Genomic DNA, 23940 nt, shown 5'->3' with positions numbered 1-23940 from the left:
AAAAAAATGTCCTGAGACCTCACATGACTTCTCAACATGAGCTGGATTAAATACGGATAATTGTTTCAGTATTGAGGGATCGTGCACACACCACTTTGTAAGCCCCAAATTAGGCAAAAGTGGTGCCAGTAGGTCTTTGGCAGAGGAAGAAGAAAGGAGGAGAGAGGATTAAATAGTTGAGAAAATGAAACTCTCCACCCATCCCACCCTGCCTGCTACCCTATGCTTTGTTTCTTCTAAAGCTTTTCCTTCAAACCTCTTAAAGCTGAATCATTTCTATCCAGAAAAATGCATGGAGCATATCCAAAAAACTGCCTGATTAGAGTAAGAGCACAGCCAAATGAGGCAGTGCAATCTGGGAGTCAGTCCACCTTTATCAGTTTCCTTTTCTGAATTCTGAAATGCCTCCAGAGAAAATGGGAAAACAAAAAGCCAAATTCCAGATCAAGCACACTTTAGAAGCCAGGCAAACAATGCAGATTTCCCATAACCCTGGGTCTCACGTGCCCACTCCTATTCCTACCAGCTGCAACCTAAAGAGCATCCCATTGGAAGCACTACTAAGCCCTGGGTTTAGGTGCCAACACCCTAAAGGGAAACTGAGCACCTTCACTAGGAGCTGTGAAAAGAGAGTTCCTGGGTGACAACTTTCAGTTATTTCCAAGAGGCTGGTTCCTTTCCCACATCCCTTGTAAGTCTAGGCTGTCTTTTTAATTGTCAGTGCTTTTTAAACTTTCTTTTTCTTAGTCTTCCTGGTCCAAGTTATTTTTCTGCACATCAGGCAGCATCACTTCATGGCTCTGGATCTGCTGCCACTTTAATCAAAACTTATTTTACTTTCTCAGGTTTTCCCTTACATGCTGCCTTGCACTGGACAAGGGGAAAAAAGTGGTTTCTGATAAGATCACTTCCTGACTATTACCTTATGGCTTCAGCAGCTCCACTGGCTTCTGGGCTTGGCAGAATTTGTATTTCCCAATGGCTCAGTGGAGTGATTCAGGGGTGGTTGTGGCCGCCTTCATTTTAGGTTCATAGTTAAGGGCAAATTTGATTGCCCCTGCTCTCTGCGTCTGTAATAGGTGAGTGGCCCTGGCTGGCAAGCTTAGTTGGACTTTTCTCTCAGAGACTGAGGCTCTGAAAAGTAAATTCATAACATAATTATAAAGGGAATTTAGTGTCTGTGCAAAGAGCCAGAGAAGAAACACTTGCCCTTCTTTGTACATGAGCAGCTTTCCATTTAACTCTGTAGTTATGAGTTCAGGGAGAGAATCAGACTCCAAAGCTATAGCAAGCTCAATTTTTGTCCCTGACTGGGGAGTTAGTTGTCTGATATATGGATACTGTCTCTGCCCTCCTCCACTAAAGGTCTTTGGGGGAAGTTGGCCCTTTTTCTCCTTTTTCCAAGGAAATTTCAAATTCCAGATGATAAAAAGCTTTGCAGATCATTACCTTCCTTGTCCTCAGTAGCTGTCTGGAACTGAAAGCATCTTATTTTGCAGGAACTCTTCAACACAGTACAGGATGTACAAAGAAAATGAAAATAAGTTGACTTCAAGTGTTTCAACCCTCATTCATACAATCTATCCAACCCACCTCTCCCACTCCATCAAGATTCACACTTTGACTTGTGGTTTTCAGGAGGAAAAATTCAAAATCACAATCTAGAGCCCAGGAACAGCTGGATGGTACAGAGGTGCCATCATCTCTGTCTACTTAATATTGATTTTCCCTTCTATGATCCAATAATATCTTCTTGGGAAGCACAAGGTCGAGGGGAGCAGAGAATCTGGAGACCAGGCAGGAGCTGTCTGTGCCCAGATGAAGGAACAGCATTTGACTAGTTCCCATTCCAAAATGCCCAAGCCAATCTTCTTCCACTATGGACAAGCAGCAAAAAGGAAGCAAAGGAATCCGGCTGGGTTAGGAAGAGAGGTCAAACCAGAGAAAGCCTCCTACTTAAGCCGGCTATTGGGCTTGGCAGCTGCCCTTGGCAAAAGTGAATTCCACATGGCAGCATGACAGGATGCCGCTATTGGCACCTGCTAGAGGCGAGCAGCCTCAGTCACAGCTGTGCTGGTCAAATGAGCTTGGAGACCTTCAGAGACCAAGACCTTGAATGAATATTAGGATGTTTCCGTTTTCTTTACAGTCTGGTGAAATAAACACGGCCACGGCTTGCTCTTTTCCCAAGGTCCCAAAAGAAGGACAATATTTAGAGAGATTTCAGGTCTATGGATGTTCGACCACTTTCTTGGTAATAATGAATGAAAAATAAGCTCCCCCTCAGAGACCCACTGTAATCAAAGGAAGGGTAACGTCGACTCAGTTCAACGATGGTGCAGATGTGACTTGCCTGGAAGTCATAACGCAGTAGGTTAGGATTTTAGAGCCAATTTCCTATCCTGAGATGATATATGGGAAAGACAGATTAGAGACTTCAGATTCTTTACTTGGGAAAAGAGATAGCAGACGGGCTTTGGAGAAGCCAAGGCCAAGTGTGAAAAAGGGTTCTAGGATTTGTTTAATTAGAACTAATTTTAGTTAGTACAAGAAGAGAATTGTTGGGAAGGGAAAACTAAATTAAGCCAGTGGGAAAGAGAAGGGGGAAGAAGATGAATCAAGGAGAAGATCAGAAAGGCCAATAACCAGTTTCTAAAGAAACAAAGCAAATCTTTCAAGATGAAATTTCATGGATAGTTGATTTGAGTTTAATCCCACTGTGCACATCCTATTAACAAGGCAATGTGTGCCAATTCTATGTTTAGATAGCTCATGGAAAACTGATCATGAGCTGAGTCAAGTCCATTTGGATGAAACATAAGCACATAGTTTAGGACTTCTGTAGTGGAAAATTGTAAGAAGAATCTGTCAAACTGGTCTAAAATACCTGGAAGTTGAGAATAAGGCTGCATGATATCTTTAAGTAAAATATGAATGAATCAGTAAAAAGCAAGAATCATCAGTTAAAAGTTGAGGGCTACCTTGGGGAAAAGAGGGAAAACAACAAAAAAGATTTTCTAAAGACCTAGAAAGAAAATTGATTTTGTTTTATTTTTAAAAGATCTGAAACAAAAAGAGTTCACCTTAATTTTCACTTATCAGCTATTTCTTTATGTCTTCCTCAAAAGGGAAGTATTCAAAGAAGCTAAGTCTCCCTCTGTTTTGTTGGATGGAAGTTGCCCAGTCTAAGCAATGAGGAATATCATCACAATATATATGATACATTCATTTATGGACCAATGATTCTGCTGGCCAGTCCAAGGTTCTGCCTCAATGATCTTTTTTACCATCATAAAATTTCCTTTCCTTGGTGAAGACTATCTCATTCCTACAGAACTCTCTAGAATGACTATAATTTACCCTGGTTGATGCTATGACTTTTTTTCTGATAAATTCTTTAAGTTATTACTGTTTATTCATTCTAAACCTGGAAGATCGGACCCAAGGTCTTGCTTATCTTTACTAAAGATCACAGAGGTAAGGTAGGGAATCTCGAGGAGGAAATTTATCAAGAGGGACAAGAATTGCATTGTATGGGAATTTTAAAAACTATGTTTTTTAGTCGAGTGGTATTTTCTGTCATTGTAGCTCATTGATTCAAAAAAAGTGGTACACGTCTGGCAACATGAATGAGAACTTATTTTCAGAAAAGCAGCTCCTCCGAGGCCACTATTTCATAAACAAAAACAGAAATCCATTTTAAGCTGGAACCTAAGAAAAGAATTTGCTAATTATATAAACTCCTACTGCTCCTCCATTCTCTTCCCCCTCCCCTCCAAAGTACACACACTGATTCAAAAATGCTTCTCTTCTCCCACTTCCCTCGTTCAGCAGATGGAGTGTTTAGGAAGGAGTATCTGATTTAGAACAGAAAGTAGCATGTGGGGACTATGATGCAATGGAGACTAACCATCTCTGTACTTTTAAGGTAGGAACTGCTCTTAATAAAGGTAACAATTCTGAAAGGGGCACTGCACAGTCATTCATCTGATGCTCTGTGTTCACTTCAGAAGAAAGATTTCTTTACAATTTAAATAGAAACCACCCAGTCAAATAACTATATGCAATAGAGATACAATTATTACTTCTAACCAAAAATATTCTCTGCAATTCACGTCCTAGATTTCTATTAATATTTGGACAAAACAAATAGGGTAAAATAGGCATGTGGTCAGCATTCTGCATCCCCACTACATTGTGCACTTTTTTTTTCCCTTTTGTGTGCTATAATTGAGAGACTAAACATTGGTCAAATAAAGTCAATGTCAAATTGGAATGTGCTTCTAATTCTTTTAGCAAAATTGCTTTTTCTTTGAATCAAAAAGGGCAGCAGGACTTTCCCAGCACTGGGACTTGCCCTTACATGTTTATTAATTCCTATTTAAAACCAACCTCATTCTAGCAACTCACAGTGCACCCTCAGTCTGAGAATCAACTGTTACTTCCCCTATTCCCATAGGCTACTATCCTATTTGGTGGCTCCAAAAATACATAAGCTAAAAACTAAGAAAGGGGATGCTTGAGTTTTCCCGGCCCTTGTTTTGTCAACATTCAATGGATACAAATCAATGAAAAAGAACTCCATCATTTGCTTACTCCAGAGCTGGTGCAAATGATATTGTTGACAAGGTTACCATGTTAAACTGACATCACTCATTGTCACATTCGACTGGAGAGAATTCATTCCAATCTTGACTGGCTTAAGTCCATAAGACCTTCAATAAAAGATTGGACACTGGGAATCCGTTCCCACATCCTGTTTGTTTAATGAGCAATTTATTTTCAAATGAAGGATTTGGAAACTATAATATGCTTTTGGCTTTGAAGAAAAACAAGAAGTTTCTTGTTGGTGATAGATGAGGCTCTTCAAAATATAATTTATGTCTGTTTTATATCCATGAGCTTATTACTGAAGGCGACCCTTGTTAGATCTGATAACTACCATTTCCTCTTTGGTCATCTGAAGCTAATTAGAGCTGCTGTTTACAGCAGAAGTAATCAATAGCTTTTTATAGTGGCCTATGCTGCATCAGACCCATATGTAATTAGCTGAATGTAGATACAGAGATAGCGTAATTAAAGCAAAATATGTCCTTTAAGAGATATGTACTAATTGTTAGCCTTCCAGGTCTTTCAACACAATGTGTGCATTCCAAGGAACGTGTTTCAGAAAGTTTTCACACATCAAACAGGCTTCATGATTATCAAGTTTATCTTAAGACCATTATTTGTAACTGCAGACTGTTGGCAATTATAGTTAGAAGCGTGCATTCGAAAGCTCTCATATCTTATTAGGCTTCAACTCAATTACTCTTAAAAGACTAGGTCTTTACCTCGTGGAGTAGACATTCCCTCCTTCTCATCCTATTTTTTTTTCCCTTTTAATAATTTGACCAACCCTCCGGAAGAAAGCAGAAGCATGCATTCGGGGGTTAGGGGAATGTGAATGCTTAAAGAGAGGGGCACCAAGGCTGGATTCTTCCCCTAAAGTCTCTGCCACATTCAAAAGAAAACTGCAGTTTATCCATTTATCAACATGAAACCAGAGCATCACGCCACTATCGAGGTGCCTCGGTCTAGAGGGGTGCCCATTCCTGCACGGGCACCAGAATACTCCTTACATCTAATTTCCCTCCCAAATATCCAGGCCTCAAAAACATATTTCAGAATTAGATCCACTAAAAAAAAGGGTAGCTCTTACAGACCAGGGTTTTGCCAACAGCACACAGAGGCAGCCCTACAGCGTGTCATTGAAGGATCTCTATTTTTTCCACTGTCTTCTACTCGCTGAAGGATGTTGATGGCCCGTACATTACAACAGAAGTTTTACTTCAGGACTCTAAAACCAGCATAATGAACCCTTTGCTTTAACTTCGTTACTGCCTGTCAAGGACGGGGTTCGGGGGAGGGAAAGATGGGGGAGGAGATGCATCTCAATAAAACGGGATTGCTGTGGATCATTTAGACATAACTGCCTGTAAGAGTAACTAAGCCGTCACTGCTGAGAATAAAGACAAGCCTCAGGAAAGGAACTATGCAGATGCTTGAAGGATGCGAGAGAGAATTTTGCCTCGTCCAGTAAGGGCTGCCTTTGTTAAGGGAAGCAAACCCAGAACCATGCCATTAGGGGAACTGGCAATTGGGGCATAGGAAGGACCTTCTTGACCATTTTAGAACCCGCCAACGTTCCCCCTTCCGAGGGGGCTTCTGGCTAGCTCAGGAACGTCCCCGATGAGCCTCGGGATTTTATTTCCTCCCCTTCCTGTCTACCATCATGTGATGCAGGGCTTTCTGATGAAGCATAAGGCTCCTAAAATTCTGCTTTTAAGGATTTATATTTATAGTGTGACTAGTCTAGGCAGATAAAACAGTTCTATGAGAGGGAAATGAAGTCCATATATTCTGTATTAAACCAACAGTAAAAAATGGGGATAGTATTATTAGGTCCAAAATATAGAAAGCCAACATTTGAAACCATTTAGTAAAATTTGTTTCTATATATAATCTCATAAATGTAAAGATTATTAGAAGTTAAGCTTCCATTATGTCTGACTCTTGTTAGTGTAAGGAATTCTCACTCATATAAGGCTTAGATGAGTGTATTTAAATGATTAACATACCGTTAGCAAGTTGCAAACTCCCACCCCCCTTTTTTATGAAATCATAACTGAGAAACATACATTACATCTGTATGTGACATATCATATTTTAGCAGGAGAGAATGCAAAACCACTTAAGAGTTCATAAACATTAAGGAGGATGCTAATACATTTAGAAAGCTTAACATCAGCAGCAGTCTATGAGAAGGAAATGTTTTCATAAAGTCCACTCTTGGTAAGAACCTTTACGTTGTGACAAAAGCCTGGCATCCCCGTTAAGTCTGAAGTTCACTTAATTTGAAACCAAAGCTGTTAAATGAAATAAAGAGAATTTTAGGAAAATGAACTTAGTCCTTTGCAAATAAAGGCTGAGGTTAAAACCATTGTAAAAAAAAAAAAGTACTAATAAGCCTGTTTTTTTTTTAATAACCAAATTTACATACTGTCTCTTTAAAATACAGCATGCCCAAAAGCCTTTTGGGTTTGGAATGTAGCACTGTATCTGTATTCCATAAAAGCCCCTAAATATCACAAGAAGCTCTCTTTAAAAAAAAATCCAGTTGAATGAAATTCTTTTAGCAGACTGCTTCAACTTAGCTCCCTTTTTAAAAGTGGAATTTCAGATAGACAACAGAGGACAGGAAACGGCTTGGTTTTTTGTTTTGTTTTTGTACACGTCCATATGTGGTTGTTTTGTTTGTTAATAGGGCTACAATGTTTCTGCCAGACTTATGGACAAGAAGGTCTTCAGTACAGTGATGGCCAGGATCAGTAATTTGCTTAGACTCCAGCTTGTGGTTGTGGCCGCTGAGTCCGAGGCCATTTGGCTGGAGCCCCCAGCTCTGTCTTTCTCAAAATCCCGCTGAAAGAGAGGATATTTTGTAGTCAGTCACCTGCTGTTCAGTTTCTTTTCCCCAACATACATCTAAACCTAAACTTTTTTTTAAGCCTTGTTCCCTTGTTACTCATCAAAGTGGATCTGGAGTTTTTCCATTATTCTATTCATCTTTAATTAATTAGATTAATAAGCAGCAACGTTTTAAATATGAGGAATGATGAAGCTAAACATCTGTTTTATCATCACTACATAATCTTTTAAGCCAATGACTACCTGATTGCTTTTCTGTCTAAAATCATTTTAGGAGAAGAGGAACCAACTGAGAGGATGTTCCAAGTCTCTGCTGGGTTTGGGCTTTCTTCTCTAAATTAGCTCTTTCCATCACTGGTATTCAATTACATCATGCCAGCTTAACCTACTGACTTCTCCAATGGAAGGGGAAAGAATACCAAGTGGTGCTGGAAAGGGCTATAATGTGAGAGAAGTCCCATAACCCATTTAGTACCAAGAAATGCTAATATTAAGCATTTAGACTCAAAGAGTTTGAGTGCAGGACTCACAACATAGGATGTGATTTCAAATACCAGCTACACCACTTTTTATTCAGGTGAGTTTGTATTAACTGACTAAATTTGTTTCTTTATCAGAAAAATAAGGAGATTGCATTACATGGTCTCTTTGGTCTTTTTGGTTTTTAAATTTATGTCTCTATAAGTCATTTGGTTCAGTCCCCTAGTTTTATAGGTGAGGCTCAGTGGGTAGGAAAGGCAATCCACTTCCACCTCAGGTCATTGTGAATGACATAAAGGATCATTTAGGAGGAATTTATTTTAGAGAATCTCTAACCCATTTCTCAGTTTAGAAATGGGGAGACTGAGGGCCAGGGCTGTGGTAGTGTTTCTTTTTGTGTGCGTGTGCAGTAATAAGCCAAGATGTTGGAGCAGAGATGAGAACCTCAGGTCTCCTGCATCCCAAGCCCAATGCTCTTATTTTTAAATTAATCCTGAGACCCTAGAATCAGCCTGGGTTAAAAGAACTCACTCTTTTGGCTTCTAAACAACCCCTTATTAAAACGGATGCATCAAGGAGGAGCCCATAGAATCTTAAAGGTAATGTGGTCCACTTGTTCTTCTCTCCTCTACCCTAGTTCTCTGCAAAGACAGGCTGGAGGATCAGTCATTGCAGCCTACTCTTCCCCATCCTTGCGTCATGTGTACCTCTGGCCCAAAGTGCCACAAATTCAAGTAAATCTAATTTTTGTCTCTTGATCTGGCAGCTCAAACTGGCCCTGGGATCACCTTAATGAGGAAGAACTTCCAACACTCATCAGGTAAAGAGGTAAGCATTCAATTATCACTTATCTGATGATGCACGTTTGATTTTCCTGTACTAAGTGGGGAATGATTTATGTGGCTGTCAATTTACTTATCAAAAGCAAGCACTTTGTCATCCTTTAAGTTCGGGCTTGCTAAATTCCACAATTCCCCAACCCTACCTAGTATGCTTAACAGTCACAACTATAATTACCCTGTAACCTGCACAATCAGGTATTTATACGTTGTTTCCATGTACCTGAGAATCAGAAGCATCACATGCTGTTTACCAGGATACTACAACGATGGTTCTTTCTATGGACAAGTACTGTCATCGGAAGGGCTCCTCCAAGCTCAGAGCTTTGATACGTAAGCTCATTCTTGCTCAAAAGGTACCAGGACAGGATGGCTGGACTCAAGTTTTGAGTGAGGAATGAATAAGGATTCTCTTCACCCCTCGCCCTCCCCAGAACAGCACTAAAGACTTTGGGCCCTGGCCCCCCAAAAGAGTACTGCAAAATACAAGGACTTACATCAGCCAGGCAGAGGTGTGGATTTCCTGAAGCATTGGATTTTAGCTTCTGTGCCTGAGGAAAGACACAAAAAATAAGACAAGATGGTTATTCACCTTGGACAGATTATTATTTCATTTTTGTAGGTTTGTAGATGACCATCTTGTTCACTAACTATAATATTCTAAGATGCTGATCTTCAGGAGGGGTCGTTTCCCATCCATAACAGCTCAATATTCAAGTAATATAAAATCTCTTATTTATCAAAGATGGCACCAGAGCCTGGGAGGGGAGTAAGCTGCTCATGATGAATAATTAGGCACTCTGTATGAACTCTGGCAAATCCCTAGAATACAGAAGTAAAGGGAGTCTCTGAGACTATTCCAACTCCTTTATGAGAAAGCTAAAGCACAAAAGAGAGACCATGATTTCTTCAAGGTCACACATGGAGTTAATGGCAGAGCTAATCCCCAGCTCCTGGGCTGTTGGCATCCCTTACACTCTAATAAGGAGTAAAGGTTCTTAACCTCTGCCAGTGGATAGATCACATTTTGGTCTGCAAAAGATTCCATGAACCACCTCCTTTGCCTTGAATTGTCCCCTAATCTCTCCCCCATGTCAAACCCTCCATGCAATGAATGGAAACAATGTCTCTGCTTTAGATGAGATAGCAATGAAAGAGATAAGTGAATTCCAAATATGTGCAAATTCCCCTATTTTATATATGCAAATACTACAGAAATCTCACTTATGGACCAGTTGGGATCCCTCTCTGAGAGGATCAGGTAACCTTTGACTTCTCTTGGAAAACCACTACTGTTAAACAGAAATATAACATGACCCTCATGGCCATAAAGGCAATGAAAAGAAGAAAAAACAAAATGGTGGCAATCTCTCTGTATTCCTTTGGTACCCTCTAGCGTGCCTGTGTATCTCCATTTCAGATTCCCTAAAATTACTGAGTTGTCAAAACATTTCTAGGGTCATCCCCCATCCCACATTTTATTTCATCCTGGATTTATTGGCAGGGTTGGAATCTGTAACTCTTTCAAATACTTGGTAGTTTAAAACAAACAGAAAACAGTAGATTAGGAATCAGGTAACTTGAATGTTGTTTATTTTGGCTCTGCCATTTTTTAACCAGTTACCTAAATCAAATGACTACTCTAGACATCAATATTCTTATCTGTCTAGGGAAACAGCTGGATTCCTCCTAAGGTTTCTTCCAGTTTGACCATTCTGGACTTTTTAGGATGCCAGAAGGTGACTGATTCAATTCAGTTCAATTCAACACAAACTTATCTTCAGTTTTTCTATGTATAAGACCCTCAAAGTGACATTGGAGAAGCATAGATGGAAGACAAGATAGTTTCTGCCCTTTAGGAGCTTACCATTTAGGATGGATGGTGATACAATGGATCCTTCTCTTTCTGAGTTCAGATAAATCTCAAATACTTACTAGCTGTGTGACTCTGGGCAAGTTACTTAACCCTATTTGCCTCAGTTTCCTCATCTTTATGAAACTGAGCTAGAGAAGGAAATGGCAAAGCACTCCGGTCATTGTGCCATGAAAACCCCCAATGGGCTCACGAATGGTTAGATGAGACAAGAATGAACAATGGCCATACAAATAGGGTGAAGCATCAGACTGTTCTGCGCCAACTAACCTAGGAGACTCACTGCAGGACAACTTAAAGAACTCTTCAGTGTCTACAGAAATAAAACTTTCTATTTCTACAGCTCATCAGCATTTTTCAACAGGGCCTCAGTTAGACTGTCTCTGATCTTGAAGACTACCTTTCATTATCATCCCCCATTCAGAGAGGAGGAAGGCAAGTTTAATGGTTTACCAAAAGTCATACGGCTAGCAAGGCAGGACCCAAATCTGTGCTTCTTTGGTTCTATATCCTGTGGGGTTTTTTCCTACCCCAAAATAGACTACAGTAACTTTTCTTAACTATTAGTTATAGTTATAATTATATATACATACATATATACAGTGATTTTTCACTATTATAACTATATGTACATGTATAGTTAGTTATGTAGATATATAAAACTATATATAGTTGCATATATGCAGGGTCATATATAAGTTTATGTTTTTATTTTTATTTATATTATATTTATTTTATATTATTTTTATAAACATATATATAAAACAAGTATGTGTATATGTATAAAACAGGATAATAAGGGACAATAATACCAAGATAGCAAACTGTCTCAGACCAGCCCTGCCAAAATCTTAGCCATGAACAATACTAATAAAAGCCCAGAGTATACACTGGGATGTTGGGGCTTTGACACGAGTGAGACCCAGAAGTTATCAGCTAATGAGATATTAAGCCTCCTCCTTGCTTACCCTGACCTTTACACCCCACGGGTATAAATGAGCACCCCCCTTCAAGGACTGCTTAAACAAACATGATTTCTGCAAATGACACTGAAGAATATCAATGTTGAGAAGCCATTTTTTGCATCTGGTTGAAGAAATACTAGGTCAAGGCACTCCTAATGCTACCTGGGCAGTGTTATAATCTCTAACTGTATTTGTATATGCCAGTTTTGAATATGAAATTTAAACCTTTAAACAGGTATTATGAGTAAAGAACTGTTAAGTAGGCTTCTGTTAACAAAAGGTCATTAAAGGTTGCATAAAATCAGAGAGAAAACTGGAGGAAAAAGTGGTACCCTGCACAATATTCTACATTAAAAGGAAATTAGTTTGACTGGACTGTTACCTACAAAAGAGATTGTATAGAATTATAAATGTTTATTTCTGCTTCTAACTGGAATTGTGTCCAGACATTAAAATGGTTATTAAAAAGACCATAATCTATAAACGACATGTATCCTTCCTGAGTGCTCTGGGAGAAAGAACAGAATGAGTCCCTAAATCATGCAGAGGATATTGTATATTTTATAAATAGCACTTGGGAAAACCTTTGTTTCTAAGCTGTATCCACTTTTATGGTCACAGATCAGCAGGGACTCAAAGTCCTCATCAGTAGCAATCAATAATTAATCAATCAACAAGCATTTATTACAAACTTATTATGTTATCAATACATTCTAGATGAATATGGAGTAGACAGAGGGTGGCTTTTAAGGCACCAATTAGTGCAAGAAGAGGCACCTGAATTGAGTCTAGAAGGAAACCAGGCTGCCTACCATATTGAAGCTCTACAGAGCTATTTTGTTGACCTGATTGTTGTATGCCTATGAATCCTGGATGGTATTCCAGCATTGTACCAGTTAAACTGATTCACTTCCATTTGAATTGTCTTAGGAAGAATCTGAAGATCACCCAGCAAAATAAGGTATAGTGAGATATAAGACACTGTGATGTAATGTAATACAACACAACACAATAAACACAACACAACAAGCATCACATCCTATAAAAAATAAGTTATAACAAAGATACTGAAATCTTGTCTCAAGCTGAACTGCTAAAGATGTTAACTTTTCTGCAGAGAGACCAACTCTGATGGGCTGGACAAGTTGTTCAAATGCCAAAAATACATTTTCCTAAAAGACTATTTTGTGGAGAAGTCACACAAGGCAAGTACTCATGCAAAGGTCAGAAGAAGTGATCCAAGAACACCCTCAAGAACTCTGGTATCAATTGTGAGTCACGGGAGACACTGGTGCAAGACTGCCCTGCATGGCGTGCCCACGCCAAAAAAGGCGCTGTGCTCTAGGAGCAAAGCAGAATTGCTATGGCTCAAAAGAAGCACACGATGTGCATCTTTGGAGGTATTTCCATCACAAATGTTCAGACTGGTTATTTGTGCACATGCTACTGTGGTATAGCCTTCTGAACTCCTACTGGTCTTCTACAACCATCATCTGACACACTGTATGGTGACACAGACATAGTGGCACCATTTTGGTCCTCTTAGACAATGAAGGGCAACAATAGGTATCTGAGGTCCAATTTGAACTAAAATATTCCTGACTCTAGGCTACCTGGCTGCCCTAGGTTAAAAGTTTAAAAAATATTGTAAGGAGCCAAGTTGAAAAATCTTAAATGTCAAAGAGTAGTTCATATTTTAATCTTGAGGTAATCAGGATCCATTGGAATTTATTGAGTTGGAGTTTGTTGAGTGGGGGAGGTTCTCAACAGGCATGAAAGTGTGACATAGTTGGAAAGACAATTTAGGAAATCACTGTCAGCTTATGGAAGATGGGCTGGAACGAACAGAGACTTGAGGCAAGGAATCAAAATGGAAGACTAATGCAATACTCAAGGTCAGAGGTGTTGAGAGCTTCAGGAACTATGGTGGGTCTATGAGTGGTGTTTACATAAGAGGTACAGAGAGGGAAAAAAACAAGATTTAGCAACTGATTGGCAACTATTAAGGGTAAAATTTAGGGTTGAGACTGAATATAATTTTAGTGGTTGCCAGGTATTTAAATTCTAAATCCCAATGATATTCTCAAATCAAAATGGAACTTTATGGTGGTTTATTTACAATAGAAGGAAAAAATTAAGAATGAAGAAGAGAGAAAGGGGGGAAAAGGCTCTGGCTTGGTCTGAGCCAGGGGGAGTTCTGAGGCCTCACCCAAAGGACCTTCCCAGAAGATTAAATCTAGCTTGGCTTCCAGCCATAAGGCTTCCTCCAAGATGAGGGGCCTCCTTGGAGGTTGGTGCCTTCAGAAAGGTCAAGGGAAAGGGGAGTCAGCCTTATCACTCACCATGTGGTCCCTTCATGGAAGCAGTTTGAGGTCCCACACACCTCCAAGTCAAGTTCCACCTCCAAAGTCTGCAAAAAGGTCCCTCTCACAGGAAGTGATGCAAATATATAAAGGCAGTTCTTTACTTCACTTTCTGGGTCTCACATGTACCAATTAGCTTAAACTTGGCTTAGGACAGCCCAAGGGGCCAGTCAGTTGTTTCTTGTCACTTGGTAGCACACGCAGGTCATAGACCATCTTCCTCCACAGTTAATCCTTAAGTGGGGGTGTATACATTCCTGGTTGCTAAAATTCTAAAGACTAAGCAGGGTGGAGTAAATCTAAAATTCATACTATACAAACTGAATACAAAGCAGGAACTGAGAATGAGAGAAGATTCACACTTGGGTGACTAGAAGGAGAGCGGTGCTCTTAAAAACAATGGGAAGTTCAGAAAAGGATTTTTTTTTTTGGTGGGGGCAATATTGTGTTCTAACTTATACATGCTGCATTTGAGATACCTATATAGGACATCCAGTTTGAAATGCTTGATAAGTAATTATTTATATGGGCCTAGAACTCAGGAGAAAGATTAGAGTTTATGTAGAGAGGTGGGAATCATGTGAATAAAATGGATAACTAAATGTATGGGAGCTGATGACTGCCAAATGAGAGAAGTCTGTAGGGGATGTCCACCCTAAGTAGAAATAACCAAGATGAAAATCCAGCAAAGGAGAATGGGTCAGACAGGTAGGAGGGAGAACCCAGAGAAAGCAGAATCATGAAAACCTAAACAGAAGAATATCTAACCTACAAGGAGAAGTTAGCTTCAAGCAGCAAATAGTCCTGGGGTGAATAAAGATGACAACTGGAAATTAAGGAATCACTCATAAATGTGAAGGGAGCATGATGATCCTTAAGATCCCTTTAAACTCAGTTCTATAATTTTCCTTTAGGACAATGAGGAGAGAACTCCTACTGACTACTTTCATTCAGAAAATTGTGTTTCCATCATAGGCTATATTAAAAGGATTCTGATTATCTAGAAGAAGGGATATGATTGGTTATATTGTGCCTTTGTTCTGCTCAAATGATAACCTGAAGCAAAAAACATTCTTGATTCTCTTCTAGGCTATGGGTCTTCTTCCCTCTCACTGCTCCCCTAAAATCTAACCAATTTCCAAGTCTTATTGAATCTATAGATGCCTCACATCCCCTTATTTCCATTCATGAGACCACTGCCCTAGTTCATATTCTCAGTTTCTTGCCTACAATTGTAATAACCTCCTAATGGTTTCCATATTTCTAGTCTCTTCCCTCACCAATCCAATTTTCACACAGCTAACAAAAAAATCTTCCATAAAGCACAGATCTGCTCTTGTCACTCCTAGGTTCAAAAGCCTTCAGTTTTTCTCTATTGCTTCTAGGGGAAAGAATATAAATTCCTTAGTCTGAGGTTTAAGGCCTTCCCAGGACTGGGAATAAACTGCCTTTTTAGATTTATATATAATACTTTTTGTAAACATTCTATATCCCAGCCAAAAGCAACTATTAACTGTTCCCTTGGTTCAACATTCCATTTCTCACCCTGGTGTCTTTGCAAAAACACAAACAATTCTCAATGTTTGGAAAGTGTTCTTTTTATAATCTCTACCTATGATTCTTCATCTTTTTTTTTCCAACATTCAGTTCAAGAGGCCATCTCTTCCCTGAAGCCTTCCTTGATGTCAGTTGTTAATTCTTTCTCCTTTCCCAAATGATTTATCTGTGTGCATATTTTATTCCACTCAGTAGAGTGGAAGCCCTAAAAGGGCACAAGACTATTCTTTTTTAATTAATTTATTAATGTTTATTTATTTTTTACTAGTCTATTTTTTATGTCCTGATATGTCTAGAGCAGACACTAAATAAATGTTTAATCAACTGCTGAAACAATTGACTTCTGAGCTAACTGGAAGTATCAACTTCACTCAAACTATCCAACATATTTAATACCTGGAAGGTCTGCTGGGATGGAGCAGGGAAGCTTGACCACAAGAAGAAGCGCAAAGTGAGTTTATAGTGCACCTACTAAGTGCCAGACACTGTGCTAAGTGTTTTATAATGATTATCTCCTTTGATCCTCATAGCCACCTGAAGGAAGAGGTAGGTGCTGTTATCATTCCCACTTTACAGATAAGAAAATTGGGGCAGAGTTTAAGCAATTTGCCCAGGGTCACACAGTCCCTAAATTTCTGAGGACTAATATGAACTCAGGTCTTTCTGACTCCCCACCCAGTAGGCTCCAAATATATCTCACTTCTGAGTTGGGAAAATATGGTATAATGTGAAAAGAACTAGATTAGAAGACAAAAGACCCAAGTTCAAGACCTAATTTGAAAACTTATTAGCTATTGTGTGACTCTGGGAAAGTCCCTTATTCTCTGTTATTCTCAGTTTCCTTATTTGAAAATAAAAATGGGGATATCAGCATTACCCATTTCCCTTATTTATTGTGAAAAAATTTGCTTTGGTCAGCTTAAAGGGACACATAAGTAAATGGTTTTATTGTTCTTTAAGAGGTTTTTCTACACTGCCAGAACTCACCATCTGACAAGACCTGAGCCCCAACACTGAAGCTGACAAGCCAGGTCCACGTGCCCAAGTTATTTCATATCTGATTTCAGTTTTCTCATCTTTAAAAGGGGAGAAATGACACCTGTGCTGCTTACCTCCCTCGTGATGCTGTTGCAAGGATCAAATGAAAAGATGCCTATAAAGCACCTCAGAGTAGCAATGTTAACTAGTATGATTAGGGAAGCTATAATTATTACTCTGGATGCCAGCACGCTAAAAAAAAAAAGATGGCAGAAGGGGTTGCCTTGAAATGTCTGGAGTCGCCTCTAGTTCTTCCCTCACCCTTAGGTATCCCCTCTGGATCTGGAACACAGGCAAGTAGCCAATTACTGGTGGCTTCATGTTCTAGCTAGGTTTCTCAGCAACATAGCCTTATATCACAACCCCAAGTTTGAAGGATAAACTGACCAAACTCTTCGGTGATATAAGAATAAATAATGCAGCAGTAGATTTCTGCCTTAGAGAGACCAAATAAAGGGGGAAATGGTCCACATGTACAAAAATAAAAATATTTATAGCAGTCCCTTTTGTGGTGGCAAAGAACAAAACACTAAGAGGGATGCTTGTCAGGTAGGGAATGGCTGAACAAATTATGGTACATGAATTCAATGAAATACTATTTATTGTCTATAACACGTGAAGAAAGGGGCAGTTTTAGGGAAGCCTGGGAAGACTTGTATGAACTGATGTAGTGAAGTAAGCAGAACAAGGACAACTCATGCAATAATACTACAAAAGCAAACAAATCGGAAAGGATCAAGAATTGAGGTCAATTTAATGCCCAAGCATGATTCTAGAGGATCAAAGGTGAATCAGGCTACCTATAGCCTAACAGAAACATCATGGGCTCAGGGTGCAAAATGAAATATATTTTTTGAAATAGTGAATCCAATATATATAGTTTTTGCTTGACTATGCATATTTCTTACCAAAATTTTAAAAGTTTCCCTTTTCCTTTTCAATTGTGTACACATTGGGTGGAAAACAAAATCAATTTTTGTTTATTAAAAATGTTTAATTTAAAGGACAAAGAATTCTTTGTCCATGACAAGAAAGATAATTTGAAATAAGCAATGTCGACGCTTGCTTCCACACCTTCCCAATCCCTAGATGACCAAAGTGTCATAGAATCTTCAGTGATATATAAGCTCTTCCAGATTTAATACCTTGCTTACATAATATCTTCAAGGAGTTTCTTAAAGTGAATTCAGGGTTTCTCAGTGGACTAATAAGGTTGGAAAGAGGGCCTTCTGCAGCAGACTGAAACCAATAAATACTTTTGCCTGGTTGGGTCTGTCCAAATTAACATTACAAAAATGAAAGCCAATGCTTTAAGCTAAAAAAGCATGGTCTGTGCTGGTCCTGCTGGGCACACAATCTCATCAACTCATCTCTCTTGCAATCTAAAAAAGTCAAAGGTCAGGTAAGTAGAGGCGGGGAGGGAGAGACAATGTCTGTCATTTAAACCCACTAGTTGTCTATCTAGTTTGCCTGCATAAATGCCATCTGAAGTCTGAAACCCCAAACTGAACATATCCAGATTCAAGAGGCAGAAATCTACCCAAATGAATACAGAGGCCACTTAAGGAAATTTGTTCCTTAAAGACACTCTTTGTTAACCTGTTATTTTTCCATTTGAAATGCTTTTATCTAAGCTGTTCTGAAAACATCATCCAATTATCACTGTCTTGCTAGTCACTTAGGTACAAAAGAGTCAAACAAAATTACAAGAATTTTCCCCATCTGACCACTGCAAAAGGGATAACGTCTAAAACTTTAAAACACAGCCCAATGGGCTAAAATAAGGAATATTCTGGGGGGGGGGGGAATCAGCTTCTAGGCTGAGACCTTTGTAAGTTTTAAATGGGAAGAACATGCTTTACTGCTGAGGTAGAAACCTGTAAAACCAAGGGTTTGTAATGGAAATGTTGGCACGCCATCCAAGACTAGCGGCAGAGGACGTCAGTCCCGCTAATGGCTGCATACAGAACAGAGAGCTTAGCTGGAGAGTTTCTATCCAAGCACTAAACCCTATAATCTGTAAAAAGCAGGTGGGTATTTTTTTTAAAAGAAAAAATTGCAGTGGAGATGCGGGGGCGAAAGGGGGAAAGAAACTGTAGCAAGATTGTAATGGTGTTTTGTTTGGGAAACTGGATTATAGAATATATTCAATGAAAGGGCATTTCAGTAGCCCCATCATCCTATGGGGGGAGAAAGGATGGAGGGGAGGGGAAGGGAAGGCCACTCTCTGAGGCTTCATCCAGCAAGGGCCCAATTTCTCTGATAATGACATTGGGAGGAGACACGCTGCATGATGGTGATGGGAGCCGAAATCCTTAGAAGAACTTAAAAATAACCAATATGCTCTGACTTCCATATTGGGAATCCTGCTGGTTTGGGACAGGTTGTACTACATGCCCTAGCTTTCAATCAGTGGCTGCTGGACTGTTACCCAACTGTCACTGCTGTTAATCCTAAAGTCCAGGCACGTTGTATAATAGAATTTCCAATACACTGTAATTATGGGATCCGGACCTCCCCAATCCTTGACACAATAGGGTTAATAAATGCATTAAATGCTGTTAACCTCTGTCACCTGGAGTCAAAATGGTAGCTCCCATGCTTTTTACTCCCGTGATTAGCATGTGAAAATCCTGCCTTATTCCAGAGGCATTTTTTGTGTCCAACAGATGGTCAGACATAATCTGCTTATTGTTCAACCAATTCTTCATATATATATGAATTTGTTGAACTATAAATATAAAAATTGTGTATACATATACATATAACTATATATAATATATACACACACTATATATGCAATATATTTAAAATATATTAATATACATGCACAATATATAAATATACCACATCTATAAATTGTGTGTACATATATATTTTAATTATATACACATACTATATGTAAATATATGTAATATATGAATATATACAAACTATATATAAACTATATATGCACTATATTAAAATATATACATATACATACCCAATATAGAAATATATACAATATATAAAATATACATAATAAATATATAACACACATAGAATATATAAATATATACAATATAGACATGTGAATATATACATATACATATATATATAATATACAAATATATATAATATAAATATATATTTAAAATACTAAAAATATACATATATACCCAGTATGCATATATTTGAGCATAATATATATAGTGTATATATGTCAATACAATAAATATACTGAGTATATAATACAATAATATTATATAACATAATATGAATAAAATAAAAATATATTGGGCATATATTTATATATTTATACACAGTATATAATTCTTACATACATATATAAACATATATTTATATATACATATACATATACCTCCACATAACTGGCTATATTATGGGAGTGTATACCAAAGAAGAATTCCAACTCAGTCTTTTACTCCATCAAGATTCTGGTTATTGACCTTAAAAATGAAACCAACAGTCTGTCATTGTCACTGGGAACCAAACAACAGCAACAAAAAGTTTCCCAATCAAATAATGGCAGATGCTGTCCAATGCACTGCCAAATATTCATAATTGATGATGCCTCTATTTCTTTTTCCTTTGCTCTTGCTGATTAGAGGCATTTGCTGGGATAGGAAGCTGTTTGCTTAAAGACACATTGCACATACAATAAATGGAAAAATACTTTATTCTTCTACACTTCCTAAGTGCTTTGTGGTATCTATCACACTTGTCAAAAACAGTTTAGGAGCATACCAGCCCAGTTTCCTGCCACAGAAACTGGCCTTTTCTCTAGGAAACTGTATGATTGAAAATCTATTACCCTAAAAAAAGAACTACATATCCCAAGAGCCCACTGACTTCCTGTCATTATGTATTTCCTGTAGACAGAGGATAAAGGGTGTGGGGTTTGGAAGCTCTGTTTCTCTGATGTAGAATTGGCATTGATGGTGGTGAGTGGGGTTGATTAAAAATGGCTAACCAGCCATGGGCCACATGGTCTTTATTTTGTATCTTCTTTATTCCTTGATTTCTAATGATCATTAATAAATCTCTTAAAATATAATATTATTATTGAGGTTTAATTTTAACTTTTACAAAACACTACACAAGGGCAAAAGACAGAAGTCAAAAGCAAGAATGTTTCATTCTCAATCCACAAGCCTGGAGGGAGATTTTCTAGAACAAGGGGATGGACTGAAAAGAAAAGAAGCGGATAGAAAAGATAGAGAGAATGGACTGTGGCTTCCATGTCTTCAAGTCTCAGTTAAAGTCCTTTTCCAGTTCCTCTTAATGCAAGGGCATTCCTTCTGTGAATAGCTCCAATTTGTCATGTGTGTGTATATCTTGTTTGCACACAGTTGTTTGCAAGTTATCTCTCCTCCATTGAACTTTGATCTCCTTGAAGGAAAGGATTTTCTATTTTTTTCTTAATTCGGGACCTCATTTTGTATACTCAGCACTGAATACAGAGCCTAGCACATAGCAGATGCTTAATTAATATTTGTTAACTTGACTTAAGCCAAATAATCTGCCGGAGATTTGCAGATATTTGTCTCATTGCAAGAAAGCATATTTTTATATTCTAATTTTGTTATGTCAATGAAAGAAATTTGCATAATTCCAGATTTTTGTTTCTTATTTTTATGGTTTATCATATAATAATCCTTATATGTACTTGGCTTCAGATTTGCCCTAAGAAAATTCCTTTACCTTTAAACACACAGAGGAAAAAAACAAGTATTTGCTAGTTTGCTCAAACTATAGAACCTTGCTCATCCTAGTAGTTTGAAGTCTTATGATTTTTTTTGGTTTCATAATTTTGCTTTGGAAAATTATGCTTTATATGTGGAAGAAAAAAATGAATTCACAAAGAAAATTCAACAACTGCATTTTTAAAAACCAATTTTATGGTGATTGACTTTTCCTGCAAACATGGTAACAGGTACTTGCAACCAGTAGCCTGAAAAATGTGCAATAAAGTCAGTTGTGTAAAACAAGTGACCATATAAATAAGACCCATTAAAAGTCCATGTTGCTGAGCTCTTTGTCTTCCATTGTACACATTCTTCAGAGGAAAGATTTGCTTTCCCAAACCTGGTTTATGAAAAATAGGATAGGTATCCAGATGTTGCGCTAAATAGAATGCTAGACTTCGATTCAGAAAGACATGAAAAACTTTACTAGTCGTATGACCCTGGGGAAGTTATTTAGCTCCCTTGGCCTCAGTTTCCTCATCTGTAAAATGGGGGGGGGGGTTAATAGCATTTTCTCCTTCTACCACAAATTGTGATGAAAAAATGCTTTGAATTCCTTAAAGTGCTATGTATTGTTATTATCATCGCCATGCCCATCATTTTAATTATAAATTGCAAATGCGTGCCTTACTGGAAAAAATTAATGATGAAGGCAAAAAACTAAGTCCAAAGCTAAGTATGAGGACTAGTTGCACTACATCATCCCAAGAACATGAAGAGATAAAATTGGCAGGATAACAAATAAACAGAAAATAGAACAGGTTTTTCAGTGTATCTCTTAACAATTTATTAGCTGAATGTCATTGGAATATTGTGACTCATACCATTAACCCTACTCTACTAAATGAGGAAGTGGAAATGGCATTTGAGAAGATGAAGTTGGAAAGAATGAATAAACCTGATCATGCACAGAGGAAATCTATGCAGAGGTGACACAATCTTAGAAGCATTAAAGGGTCATTTTAGAAGCTCTCACAGGAAGGGAACATATCCAAGGAATAAGAAAAAAAAATCAGACAAAATAGCATTGCCTCAAAAAGTGAATGACAGGAAATTAAAAACTGCCAGTTTACACACTTTACTTTTTCACTCTTAAAAAGTCATTATGAATAGAGTAATACACAGTATCTGCGATAAAAAATACAAAAGGAACAGGTTGGCTTTTGGCTAATTATTTTCTACTATAGACTTCATGTTTGCTGTCCCACAAATGATTGAAAGGCATGAAGAATGGATTACAAATGTTACTGATTCAAAATGGAAATGGGTTATTATGTAGTTTGTGGATTATAAAAATAATCAGAAGCTTTTAAGTCAGTATAGCAACATACAACCCTAATGAATAGTATTCCTTCAATAAGGCATCGTTCTTGTGCCTATTATGATCCTATTAGACTTCTACATTATTAAGAAATCATCCACAAAGATATATGTTTATTACAAGTACTCACCAAGATTTGAGGATGGTGCTGTCAAACTTAAACAGAAATGGGGTCCCTAAACTCTACATAGGGGATTCCCTGTGGCCTGCCTTTTGACTTAAGTTTTAAAATGTAATCTTATCTATGTTTTATTGTATTTCTATTTTGTTAACTATGTCCCAATTACATTTTAATCTGGTTAAAGCTGCTCTCAGAAGTATTTCCAATAGCATGATGCTCTCAGGCTGTGTGTCTGATGCCTTCATTTTAGAGGACACCTTAGAGCTGAAATGAAAGAGGAATTCCCTAAAAAACTAAGGTTTTCCCAAAGGTTCCTTCTTAGGGATATAGTTGTATTCAATGAATTAAGTCCTAAAAATATTAAAATATTATTTGACAAAATATATAACCAAAAAATGTAATATAAGAGGAAAAACTGAATGGATAAAAATTGGGCTTAATGACAAGATTAATATGCAGTTGGAATGGCCAGTACACCAAGCTAAATCTGAATCCAAAGGATAAACACAGAAGATGACAATGTTTTTGACACAGAATTGAATAGTGAGAAAAAGGGCTGAAAATATTTGGGAAATTGTGCCGTGTTTTCACTGATCTCAAGTAGTTTCCCAACCCACGATACCCTTAAGTCCCATCCATAAAAGCATCTTTTTTATAAAAATAGACTGAATGATTTTGAATCATGGTATCTTCTTTAAAGAATAAAATTTGTGGATGAACCAAGGTCAATGGAGATTCATAATATTTTCAGATAAACTATAGAATATTTCTAAAAGTGAACTATGCTCAAGAAATAGTTATGTCAAGTCAAACCAAGTCAAGCCACCAAGCACCATGCCAGGCACTGTGCTCATGAGCCCTGGAGGGACAAAGAGAGGCAAACCCAAACAAAACATCCTTTGTTCCTCAAGGACCTCTGTCACAGAAATGAGACGGACCGACCATGGAGTAAGAGTAGAAGGTAAGAGATGGAGGGGACAAATGTTGCATTGGTACCCAAGAAATATAAAAAGAATAATAGGCAGTTCTGTGGAAGATTTATAAGAAATTTGTACAGGAGTTGAAGAAAAAGAGGAGCATTAAAGGTGCTGAAGGGCATAAAGCCTGCTTTGAAGAGATCCTAGGTAAATTAGAATAATGGAATAAATCTCTGTTCATCCAACCCAAG

At 38.0% G+C, this 23940-nt stretch overlaps 1 protein-coding gene across 6 annotated transcripts in view; it reads right to left on the bottom strand.

The window, feature by feature from the left end:
- Positions 1-6583: 6583 nt before the first annotated feature.
- The window catches only part of GFRA1 (GDNF family receptor alpha 1), a 301901-nt gene continuing 284544 nt past the window's right edge, over positions 6584-23940 (bottom strand). For all 6 annotated transcript variants that reach the window (XM_056803691.1, XM_056803694.1, XM_056803693.1 and 3 more), the window contains 2 exons: positions 9284-9337; positions 6584-7461 (listed from right to left, as the gene is read on the bottom strand). In XM_056803691.1, the coding sequence (XP_056659669.1) occupies positions 7309-7461; positions 9284-9337 (207 nt within the window). In that variant the 3' untranslated portion in view covers positions 6584-7308. The remainder of the gene's footprint in view (positions 7462-9283; positions 9338-23940) is intronic.

This window comes from Monodelphis domestica, chromosome 1 (genome assembly GCF_027887165.1).
Source record: "Monodelphis domestica isolate mMonDom1 chromosome 1, mMonDom1.pri, whole genome shotgun sequence".
In the NCBI taxonomy this organism is placed as follows: Eukaryota; Metazoa; Chordata; class Mammalia; order Didelphimorphia; family Didelphidae; genus Monodelphis; species Monodelphis domestica.
The sequence above is the reverse complement of the archived record's forward strand: the minus strand, read 5'-3'. Positions and strand labels throughout refer to the sequence as shown.